Source organism: Manduca sexta, chromosome 20, assembly GCF_014839805.1.
Source record: "Manduca sexta isolate Smith_Timp_Sample1 chromosome 20, JHU_Msex_v1.0, whole genome shotgun sequence".
Classification (NCBI taxonomy): Eukaryota; Metazoa; Arthropoda; class Insecta; order Lepidoptera; family Sphingidae; genus Manduca; species Manduca sexta.
Genome location: NC_051134.1, coordinates 15,195,557 through 15,208,685, shown reverse-complemented (window position 1 = coordinate 15,208,685; position 13,129 = coordinate 15,195,557). Strand labels below are relative to the sequence as shown.

The 13,129-nt window shown below is 32.1% G+C and overlaps 1 protein-coding gene across 4 annotated transcripts; it reads left to right on the top strand.

Annotated features, from left to right (window-relative positions):
- Nucleotides 1–509: 509 nt before the first annotated feature.
- LOC115449235 (ras-related protein Rab-27A) lies at nucleotides 510–7,433 on the top strand. 4 transcript variants are annotated; one of them, XM_030176985.2, is made up of 8 exons: nucleotides 510–582; nucleotides 774–985; nucleotides 1,185–1,252; nucleotides 1,774–1,888; nucleotides 2,256–2,452; nucleotides 3,546–3,646; nucleotides 6,121–6,231; nucleotides 7,245–7,433. In XM_030176985.2, the coding sequence occupies exons 2-8, from the start codon at nucleotides 842–844 to the stop codon at nucleotides 7,259–7,261; spliced, it is 753 nt and encodes a 250-aa protein (XP_030032845.1). In that variant the 5' UTR covers nucleotides 510–582; nucleotides 774–841; the 3' UTR covers nucleotides 7,262–7,433. The 4 variants fall into 4 exon arrangements, with proteins under 4 accessions (XP_030032845.1, XP_030032844.1, XP_037296608.1 ...); XM_030176984.1 differs by lacking the exon at nucleotides 510–582 and adding an exon at nucleotides 584–669; XM_030176987.2 differs by lacking the exon at nucleotides 510–582 and adding an exon at nucleotides 611–627.
- Nucleotides 7,434–13,129: the final 5,696 nt, after the last annotated feature.

Genomic DNA, 13,129 nt, shown 5'->3' with positions numbered 1-13,129 from the left:
ACAATGCTGCCAACTTACTATAAACCAGGGACGTTCCTTATTCGGTCGATAATATGATATCCATGATTTTACATCGATGAAAATTGGTGACAATAAATCTTACAAAGGTATCAATTATGAATAATGGCGGCCAATTGTCAGCTAACATGATAGCTATCATACTTTTTAAATATTTAGGTCTATTATGTTGGTACTAGATGTGATTTAAAGATTTGTCAACCAAAACTGAATTATGTAATGCAATTAAGTTACACAATAATTCTTAGAAAAAAACCCTGACCTTTGGGTCAGGGTTTTTTTCTAAGAATTATTGATATTATAATGTTTGCATCATTACACAAAATGTCCTGATCACTGTATAAAATTTATATACAAGCAATTCGCGTAACATTATTGTGTATTTTGTAATAATAATTTGCGTTGTCCCTTGCGAAATTTTTTATGCGTGCGTTGGTATAAAATTTAACCTAAACTGAGCTCATGTAGGTGTGCATGAGCTTAAAATCAATGCACAAAGTGCCGCCTCTGCCACCGTAAATTATTTACTCTATGACATAAATGACATTTTATTGATACTGACAGGTTCGAATTTCATTTTCATTTTACGAAAAGATTTTTAATTATTGTGTAAATAAATTGTATTTTCAATCAAAATCTTATAAACTTTATGTATGTTGTGATCGAATAAGGAATAACTGCAAGGGATATACTGTGTGTTGAGTACAGAATAGACTTTCGTTTGTGTTTGAAGTCATAAATCGCATTTATTTCAGGTGTAATACGTAGTCTGAGGTACTAATGCTTTGGATCATCAAATTCTTATCACATTGAATAAATCAATATGGACTACGATTATCTTATAAAACTTCTGTGTGTCGGCGATTCTGGAGTTGGAAAAACTAGTTTTCTATATAAATATACTGATGGAGTATTCCATACACAGTTCATATCAACAGTTGGTATAGACTTCAGAGAAAAGACTGTGGTGAGTAGGTTCTCAAACTCAATTATTTCTTCTACTGAAGAAATGTATGTTATCTTAAGTCAGTAAAAATATTAGTGTACATAATATAAGTAAATAATATTATATTATGTAAAAATATTAGTATTGAATATGTCTCATAATGAATGAAACTTCGTAAAATATATTTTAGTCACAAAAATCGAAATTGATATTCTTTCAGATTTATCAGCAAAATGGAAGGCAACATCGAATACATTTACAACTGTGGGACACAGCTGGACAAGAAAGGTAATTTTTCATTACTTAAAATGCAGTTGAACTATTAAAATATTTTTGTAATAAAAGTACTCAAGTACTTGATTTGTAACCTAGCAACAAGAATATGTATAAACAAAGTTTATTTGCAATATTTGTTCCCTAGTTTTATAAGAATTATGTCAAAACTATTGGTTGGGATTGCCATATGAAAGTCCTTTCTGAAAAAGGAAGTCCTGGCATACACAGGTTGTGTCTGAATTTATGAATTAATTTATACATGTTTAACATTAAACTATTTGGAATTTTATAGCAGTTTTTATATTTTAATTGTCTCTCAATGTTTCAAACACTGTAGCCAAAGTTACAATATCTACCTACAGTTTAAGAGTAAACAACTTTTAAAATTTTTCATTACAACTTAAGAAATCATATAAATTTTTTCTAGCACATATCCAAACACAAATATTTTTGATTTATAATAGTAGAAAGTGAGATTATGCTAATTGTTTGATATCAAAATATATTTACTGTTAAATCATTATATATTGCAGGTTTCGCAGTTTAACAACTGCATTTTATAGAGATGCTATGGGTTTCTTACTACTGTTTGACTTAACAAATGAGGCCTCTTTTCTTGAAGTTCGCAATTGGATTGAACAATTAAAGGTAATGTACTCACAAATAAAATGTTGTATTTTAAACAGAACTTAATGTACTCTATGTACAGTTCATATATTATGCATAGTTTATAATCTTAGCCAATGTGTGTCAACTGTAATATCTAACATTCACATAAACATAAGGAATATGTAACTATACATTGGCTACAATAGGCTTACTACTGAATCTTTTTTAAGGGGTGCTGCACCAACTATATAACACTTTATCTACATGAAAAAGTTTAGGGGACGATTCAGATGTAAAAAAATGGTAGTCTATGTTTGTATTTACAAATACATAATATACATATAATTGTTCATTGTTATAATATAATAGGTACTTTAGGATTTATTAAAAAATATATTTTTTATAGACACACAGTCTTAGTGATGAGCCAGACATAGTGTTGTGTGGGCACAAGTGTGATCTACAAGAAAAGAGACTTGTGAACCAGAATCGTGCCAGAGAGTTTGCAAAGAACTACAATTTGCCATATTTGGAAACAAGTGCCAAAACAGGACAGAACATAGATCGAGCTATTGATATATTGCTTGATAGAGTTATGTACAGGTGAGTTATAATTTGTATGTAGCATTATATATAATATAATAAAGAATATTGCATAATAGATATGTAAATAAAAAAAAATATAAACTAAAAGTGAAGAAAGTTCTAAACACACAAATAACTTAATAATTATCTCTTTATATTATTATGAAGTCTGTATCTTTCGTTCTTTTGCATAACAATAACACAAACTCATATTCAAAATTTTTTTTATCATTGAAATAAAACTAAAAACTATTTAACGCATTTTATCGCGGTTTTTTATATTATTATTTTCTCCCGACGTTTCGATTTCCCGATCGGACTGTCAACAGCTAAAATTTTTAAAAAGTTGTATAGTTGAAAAATGTAGGTATTGTAACTTTGACTTTGCGGATGAACAACACCTCAGTCCCCCCCATGACCATGAAGGCTGCAAAGTCTTCGAAACGTCGGGAGAAAATAATAATATAAAAAACCGCGATAAAATCCGTTAAATAGATTTTAGTTTTATTTCAATGTCTAACATTCGCGTAAACATAAGAAATCATTATTTTTTTTATCACTTAAAGTTTTTATATTAATTGTAATCTGTAACCAATAGCTGCTAAACTACTGTAGTGTTTAATAATTTGCTATAAGTGGAAACATTATTGCCGTCTTGTAAAAAAAAAACTTAGCCCATAAGAACCAATATATTGTATGTTATTGTTTTTGCAGAAATTTTATTAATATTGAGTGTTAAACCACCAACCAAGCTTTCACTGGAAGCTTTTGTGATAGTCAATAAATAATATTTACCAAGGGGTTTGGATATTTATTAGAAATGAATTCAGAAAATATTGAACAAATTCTGTTAAATTTTATGTACAGAGAAACTATTCCCAGGATTATAGTGTAAATAATATAGGATACTTTCATTATGAAAAAATACATAATTACTTATACAGAGGAAAACTTTTTATGTGAGATTAACATGATTTTAGATACATCATATTAGGTGTGGTAAATATTGGAAGTATATTACCTAGTATGGGTACAATCCCTGTATCAAATTTTATAAATGGAAGCAGGGTTAGTTATTTGGAAAATTAATTATTATATTTTAATTTTACAGAATGGAGCATTCAGTTGAATATGCAATGTTGTGTGCGTCAGGTCGCCGCCGACAGTCGCTACAGAAGCTCCAAGCCAAACAAGATCGAAAATTTTGCTCGTGTTAGATTATTTGTATTAATAACTGTGATTATATATTATATACTTATACATTTCTTGATCTATTTACAATATTTTCATATACCTGTGTAAAATAACAATATTATCCTACACTTAGCATTTGTATGGTAGCATACACTTCAATGTTATGTAAATAAGATATACAATTTGTTACTCTAGTCATTTTATAATTATTTGGATGAAATAAGCCTGCCTCTTAAAGAGACTGATTTTAGTTTTGGAAACAAACATTGCGTTTATATTTTATTATATTTACAAATGTGCTATTTTATTGTCTGCTTATAAATTTATTTAAGATAAATTTAACATACCCTGGTGGGTGTGTTAGTTACTGTTTACTTGTTTGTTTTCCAGTATTGTAATAAGTACAGGGTATATTACTCTAGTCATTATTTTCTAATTTTGGTGGCAGCAGTGTTCAAATTACCCTGGTTAAATTATAGTTAGGACATATGATTGTCATATAACATTTGCTGCTTTCAAAGTTGATTTTATTAACTAGCCCTATGTTATTCGTGAAAGACATTGTTTAATTTGTAACAAAGTCTATAAAAGAATATGTGTCTATCACAATTTAATGAGATTTTTTAAATTTACGTATTGGTCTCTAATATTCATACTCGCTTATGAGATAATAACATTATTGCTTGCATAAACAAATTTTAATAATTGAGATATATATTAAATGTTAGCTATATTATATTTTATCTTTGTTTGGGAATTGCACAAGTGTGTGATTACTGCACAAAATATAGATAAAAACGTTTTTGAATAATATATTTATAGGTTTTATAACGTAAGTACTTAATTACATTTTTCGCGTTGGGAACACTATGATAACAATTTCGTCATTTCCATAGATTCTGATATTGGACATCCCAATCGGAGTGGAACAAATTGTTTTTATTCATATCGTAGTTGTATTTATCAGTAGTTGGTAAGAATTATAATTAGATAATATAACCTGATCAGTTTTGTTATTTTATATATATATATATATATATATATATATATATATATATATATATATATATATAACTACAAAAATGATCAGGTCTATCATAATACTTCTATTTCGAGATAAATAGACATGCACATAAAATTATTTGAGTTGACACTGTCATCTCTGTTTTACTACTGCACTTTCCTTCTCGGAGGAAAGTTCATCCCTTCTACCTACAGATGTCTATTATCTGCACTGTATGTTTCCAGAGATCTTTTTTTCTTATGAACATGTTTACTGCGGAATGAGCTTCCTCCGACAGTGTTGCTTCAGTGCAATGACTTATTGTTCTTCAAAACAAGTGTATTTTTTTTTATAGTTGGCATCTTATCCAATACTCGCACGCCGTTAATAAGTCCTCACTTCATATGGATATACGATCTCAAAATTCTAGATTGTTTTTAATACATAACATACTTTTTCAATATATAAACTTGCTAATTCTTATTCACAATGTCTACATATCCCACTACACTAAATAGTTGATTATTTATAAAGATTATATCAAGAAAGAATTTTTTCTTCATATAGTATTCAGTAATGAAAGTTTTATTAATATTTGTACTTTATCTGAACCAATCACTATTCCTGACCAACTGCCATTTGATGTTATACATTGTGTCAATTTGTGAACAATTATTATTACCTATTGAATGTATCGTGTGTATTAAAATTGAATTTTAAAAGAGGGTTTTATTCTATTTTATTTTTGTATCTTTAAGAACTCAAGTGCTTACCCACTATCAGATTATTGCTATAATAGGTAGAAATGACGTCATAAGATACCTCTGCTGTCTATCCTACACAACGCAATATAAATAATACCAAAGACAAATCATGAACATTGAAACCACTTAATATCATACTATATATCTATTTATCTTATAAATTACTGCTAATATTACAATGCGAAATTTTGTGATAATGTTTGTTAGAAGTAAACTTAGCGAGAGCTGATAAAATATTGACGAAATTTGGCATACACATAGAACATGCCCAGGATTAACACGCGGAATACTTTTTATGGCGGTAACTAGCCCCCGTGGGAAATAATTTACATTTTTAATCTTGCTTTACGGATGTCGCTAACGTCGTATAGATGGCGCTATGGATCGCCGTCTTTCGGAAAATATGGTAGCGGGAAAGATTTTAAAAGCGATAAAGCTGCGAGAATATTACTAATATATATTAGAGCAACACCTAGTATAATATGACTAAATATGAATATATTGTTTTCATTAGTTAGAATTGAAAAGGGCTTAAATCCACTTAATTATGTTATGTTTTTGAACGACTTGTTTGCTTTCGAATATTATGTCTAATTATTATGTAGTATTACTATATTGTGGTATGTTTTAGTAGTCACATTGTAGCCAGATTTGTCTATAAAACTAATAACTAATAAGGCTTTTCTAAATGTGTGGTAAAATAAAAGGCTTATTGTTGTCAACAGGTTGTGCTGATTGTAAGTGCAGGGGGCCCAAGTATCCTTTGTCCAGCCCAAACAGCATTGTAATATGGCCCAGTCCACGTTCCTTTTCGTACAGGGCAGATGCCTGGAGGCGTAAGTAAATTTCCGTCCAATCCTTTTTCCTTACCGTTGAGCCATCAACGCGTCTAGATCTCTATGATATTGGATGTTTGCGGGCGAGGGACCAAATAACAATGACTTACCATCAAGTGATTTATTTTCTTATATCACAGCTTATCTCTACAAATTATAATGTAGTACCTACACTTTGGTATTATTTAAATTAATTTAATAAGTATTCTATTGCAATTTATTTTAAATATCTTATTTATCAAACTCAATACATGTTTAATTTTTACATCTCATAGCATATTGTAATGAATGGTATTGTTTCCCGCTATAAATACAAACTCGCATGGCAAAAATGTGCGTCCTCTTAACGTAGCCCATATTGTGTCCGTTATTGATTTATAATGTGCTTTATACTCTATAGATACCTATAATTCCTTTTGTAATTCATTTGAAACCTTATAGCGTTGAGGTATAGTGCGGGAGTTCACCAAACTGCAATCATCTGGCCCTTTTTAACGCACGTGATGCGTACGCCTGCAATGTTATTCGTTAGTTAAACATTAACCATAAAACGTGTACAATATGGCTTAAATTACTGTGTCAGTTCATGAAGCTGCAGTAGAGGGTGACAAAGCTCCTCGATAAGGACCGTAACACCGTGAAATAGCGTCTAAAATGGCCTTTCACATGTCGACGCATCGCTCGACCCCATCACGCAGACGCGGAAGCTCCCGAACGTCACGCTAGCGCTAATCTTAGGCTTACTCAATGTATATAATGTTTCCGTATTGTTTTTTATCGTTTCCAATGATATATTTTATTTTTGTATCACTAATTCGTGCTATTTTAATATAAATGTAAACGGGAGTCATCAAAATAATGAAATATTGAGCGATAGAGCAGCATCGGTGCGGGCGTTTCATCTGTGACTATATTCATCCTGGCTGCCAGTTTGTTTATGTATTGAAAGACAACAGATTGGAGCAGACCGGCTTCTACGAGCTCCGTATTATGAAGCACCGTGTGTTTTTCAGTAAGACGCGATTCGTGAATGAAGCTGCCAAACTTGTAAGCACGAGTGGGGCGCTTGCGGACGTCTGAAGTGTAGACTGGCCCGTCACCCTCGAATGGAAATAGTGAAATCGTCTTTCAACCAATAGTGCAGTGTTGACATTTGTATTGCGAACTAAACGATTCATAACGTCCAAATACAAATACGAAAATATTACTATAATTCGACTTTGTTTGGTAAGTTATTTTTATTTACATTTTCAATTTAATATGTAGTATCGTTTCATCGTTTTTATTCAAACGTCAGATCAACTGACATGTTTACTTTCAAAAATAAATATTAGATATTACAAAACAATAGCATAACATTTTAATCAATTATAATGCACTAGCTAATTATAATTATTAAATTATCATTTAATTTGTGTCATAAACTTTATAAATATTATTACACTGTAACTTTTTTTTTAATTAATGGTATAGTAAATTTGTCATTGGTTGACATCTGTAGGAACATAATTTAATTTTACACCATTTATGTAATGAACAGTGGCAGCAATTTCAAATAGTACACACGTTCTATTGGATTCAATTAGTTTTAATTAATCGTAATAACTTGTTAATTTTCGCCTACTGTTGCAGATGTGCCAATGGTATCAACGAGCATTTTATAGTGGTCATATTTTAACGTCAAGTTGGTTCCAACATTTTGCTTAGGGCATTATTTTTCAACTAGTAACAGAGATGATAATATTTAGAAAATTGAATAATTTGTCGCCATAGGTATTTAATGACTAGAAACGAATCTCATCTTATAATTAGAACTAGCTTTTGCTTGCGTTTTCGTCCGCGTCGAAAAGTTTTCCGGGATAAAAGACCCGCTTTATATTTTCTCAGGATAAGAAGTTGCCTATCTACTGCTACTATTTATAATATTATGTAAGGTTTAATAAACACCGATATTAAATCTTATAATATTTAGTACTGTTTATATTAGCTAAAATGTTTACCTGCCAAATATATCACGGTAGTGCTTACAATTTGCACGCTGTTGCATGGCGATGAGAATAGACAGCAAAAATATTCGTTGACTAAACTGTGTATCCACTCTAAACAAGTAATCTTAAGTATGAAATCTATGTGTCTGTTTGCATGCCCAACATATCTTGAACGAATGAATATATAAAATAATTGATGGAAGATTTAGAATAAAATTTTGTAAGAAGCAGCGCCCTTCTGTATATTAAAATAGATAGTTTTGTTTAATTATTTTCTAATATTTTATATAAATCTGGTGTGTAAGCTTAGGTTTTCCTTTGGGTTTGATATGTCTCGAGATCGCCAGGGGATTAACAAAACCTCCCTTATGCCAATGCCTATCCCCAAAGTTATTATCTCAAAAGGTATATGCAAAATTTAAATAAAATAAAACTTATTTGTGTAGCATATACCATGAAATCTTTTAAGAATTTCAAGATTGTTTTACCGTTACTGTAACAGGCTGCAATGAATCTTTTGGATGCAGACCGTGTTACGTGCTATCAGATTCAAAGTCCAAATATAAGTCTAAATGAATATTGAAAGTCTTAATTAAGTACAATATACGTATATTATTCTTCTTTTAGGGTCTAAACCCTAAATACAGCCGTAGCGTACATTTCCGCCGCTTTTCCATAACTTCATAAAACAATCTAGGGACACGATACTAGGTACCCCAGCATCTGGTATTTCGTATTTGATGCCCTTTAAAGACGAGCCGAAACCAACAAGTGGATGACGTGTTACAATAAATTAAATACTTTAACGTTTAAACATTAGGTATATTTTTGATTAGAATATAATAATAAATTTAATTGGCTCTATGCTATACATTTCGACCGTGTGTTATGCCCTTGATGAAAATATAGTTTCTTATTAGTTGGAATTTTCAGAATTATTCAATGGTTTCAGAGAAAATCCGTATTTACGGATATATAAAGAAACTTTAATAATAATTATTAATCTTAGTATGTATATGCACATTGTTCAGAAGTGAAGGTCAAGCGATGATGAAACTACTAATTGAAGCAAAGATGACATTCCAACATACACAGTGCACTGTTAGATAGTAATATATTATGTACTATGACTAACTAACCTGACCTCAGTACTATGCGCTCTTGTATCATTGCCGACATCTTAATAGTCAACACACGTAAAACAATTGGTACAATCTTAGCTTGTGAGTTCGGTAATCTATACTTCTATACTATTATATAAAGCTGAAGAGTTTGTTTGTTTGTTTGTTTGTTTGTTTGTTTGAACGCGCTAATCTCAGGAACTACCGGTCCAAACTGAAAAATTCTTTTTGCGTTGGATAGCCCTTTGTTCGTGGAGTGCTATAGGCTATATATCATCACGCTATACCCAATAGGAGCGGGGCAGTAATGGCTAATCTCAGGAACTACCTGTCCAAACTGAAAAATTCTTTTTGCGTTGGATAGCCCTTTGTTCGTGGAGTGCTATAGGCTATATATCATCACGCTATACCCAATAGGAGCGGGGCAGTAATGGCTAATCTCAGGAACTACCGGTCCAAACTGAAAAATTCTTTTGCGTTGGATAGCCCTTTGTTCGTGGAGTGCTATAGGCTATATATCATCACGCTATACCCAATAGGAGCGGGGCAGTAATGGCTAATCTCAGGAACTACCTGTCCAAACTGAAAAATTCTTGTTTCGTTGGATAGCCCTTTAGTCGTGGAGTGCTATAGGCTATATATCATCACGCTATACCCAATAGGAGCGGGGCAGTAATGGCTAATCTCAGGAACTACCGGTCCAAACTGAAAAATTCTTTTGCGTTGGATAGCCCTTTGTTCGTGGAGAGCTATAGGCTATATATCATCACGCTATATTCAATAGGAGCGGAGCAGTAATGGCTAATCTCAGGAACTACCGATTCGAACTGAAAAATATTTTTGTGTTGAATAGTTCTTTGTTTGTGGAGTGCTCAAAGTTATATATCATCACGCTATGACCAATAGGAGCGGAGCAATAATGGCTAATCTCAGGAACTACCGGTTTGAACTGAAAAAATCTTTTTGTGTTGGATAGCCCTTTGTTCCTGGAGTGCTATAGGCTATATATCATCATGCTATAACCAATAGGCGCGGAGCAGTAATGAAACATGTTGCAAAAACGAGGAAAATTATGAGTTTTGAGAGCTTCCGTTGCCTGCGCTGCGTAAACGGTTAAAGTTATGCAACAATGATGTATGACGGGATTGTTTCACTTAAAAAGTTCTAAATAATATAACAAAGTCCCCGCTGCATCTGTCTGCCTTAATGTGTTAAACTCAAAAACTACCCTACGTATTAAGATGAAATTTGGTATGGAGACAGTTTGAGACCCTGGGAAGAACATAGGCTCCCGGGAAACTACTATTTTTATAACGGAAAACTTTAGCCTGAAAAACTTTATAACGCGGGCGGAGCCGCGAGCAAAAGCTATATTATCATAAAATAACACGGTATTATATAAAACACTAAATAACGCGTAAATAACTACATACTATATTTCCGTATGAAAACGTATATTTCAGAATGGTTCTCGTCTCTCGTGTCGATGAAAATAAACAGTTTGCATTAAAAATGTAGAATAAGGTTAACTAGGCCTTCGTCTATATTTGTGTACTTGCTATAATATTATGTAAACAAAATTTGCAGCTTTTATTTTACACATGCGCAACATAACGCCTGTTTTACACTTTTTGTTTAGAAATATCGTTTATATGATTTATCCAGTTATATTTCTTAATACAGATTCTGATTAAAATTACATTGTTATGTATAAATATTATTAAATAAATGTTGTGCGAAACGTTTTAAACATTAGGCATTAAAAAAAAAATGATAAAACGATAACCGAAGTAAGCGAGTTCCTTTTAATTTAATATTCTGGGGTATTTCGATAAAGTGCGACCTTCCGCGCTGGTTTACGATCTGGTAATGACGTTGCCAACTGTCCGGCCTTATCTATCGGTGACCTCAACCCTTTTCACTGCCACTTTCCTGCGCATCATACGCCTACTTACGCTGATATCTTCGTGAAGTCACTCCACACATAGTAAGCAGTCATTTGCTAAATTGTCCCAAAGATAAGTGGCGATTTCGTAAACGTAATATATTCATAGATTAGACGGTAATACATGGGCTGCTGTCATGGCAGTAAAATCCTTATGCTATTGAAATAAAACTAGTTTTCGGATTTTGTCGCGGTTTTATGTGCTTACATTATATTATTTAGACTTTTCTTGAGTATCAACCTGTCCAAAACATGACAATGAAGGTTGTAAAGACTTCGAAACATCTGAAGAATAATATATTTAAACGAAGAAATCGCGATAAAATCCGAGAAAACTAGTTTAATTCGGTGTCTAACATTCGCGTAAACATAAATCATTATTCTTATGCTATTTCAAGACAATTGCACATTTTTCAACTGCAAGCGATTCTGGCATGTACTTATTCTTATTTCGGGCGCATCATCTGGATGATTTTATAGATCGTAATAATTTTATGAGTTTCAATTACGCAATACATGACGTAATATTGCCGTAATAAGTACATATATTTTATTATTATCACGACATCTTGGAAGTGGTTGTTAAATACATAAAATCAGTTTACTTGATGTAAACAGTGAGTAATCGGTTAAGATTTAAGTCCACATACATAATTGGTTACAGTTGACGCATGTATCGCAAACTATACTGTTTTTAAAAAAGACAATCCAATTGTTCAGGATCCGCCATAAATCTGTTGAACGATACCTCTTCAGTTATCTTTGATCTTTCATCCCTCGCTATATTCGACACTAGCTTTTGCCTACGGCTCTGCCGGTGCGAAAAATATTTTCTGGGATAAATATTTTCCCGTGGTAAAAGCAACCTATAGCATTGAGGAATAATTTAGCGTCTTATTAGTGAAAAAAATATTATCCTGTACCCAAAATCGGTTTATTAGGTCCTGAGATTAGCGCGTTCAAACTAACAAACTCTTCAGCTTCGACGTTAAACAAACACTTAAAAAAGTAACTTTAGCACATATATACTGCGTGCTTTTAACTATGAAATACAAAAGGTTTTGTATATATAATACTGTTCTGAAAAATGCAGACGCGTAATAAAATGTACCTACAAAATCACATTTTAGATAACTCTAGTAAATAATGGCGTCAAGCAGCACAGTAAAGAAGTACGGGGGGAGGGGGTTCTGTTTGAAAGATTTTACAAGTACGTAGAGTTTAAGGACGACTCGACGATAAGGACGATGCTTTGTATTTTGGGTGGCATTAGTCGTGGTTGCGGTTACCTCAATTGGGCGAATGGGTCGTCTCGTTCATTAGAATCGACGACAAAAAAATTAGAGCTGGGCTTAGAATATTGTTGTAAATATGGTATATGTTCTTAGTAATTAAATAAAGTTAGTAAAAAGATGTTATTGACATGAGTGTTTATTTCGGACTAAAGAGAAGTAACTATGGCAAACAAAATACAATTAGTTCTAAAAATAGAACATATAAAAAATAATAAGTCACGACGAAGGTTACAATCTCCAACAGCCGCCCTTAATCGCAGTTGTGACAGAAACAAAACAAATAAAATAATTAAGTTTCTAAACCTAAGTTAACTACACATCGTTTGTGTGCTAGAGGTCCGAGGGCCTTCGTTAGTACATCAGCAGGCATATCGTTACTTTTTATATATTCTAACTTAACAATATTATTAGATACCTTTTCCCTAATAAAGTGAAACCTAGTATCTATATGCTTCGTCCTGCTGTGGTGTACAGGATTTCGAACAAGATTAATGGCACTTTGGCTGTCAGAAGCTAAGTTAACTGAACAAAGTATACCTGTTATCTCGT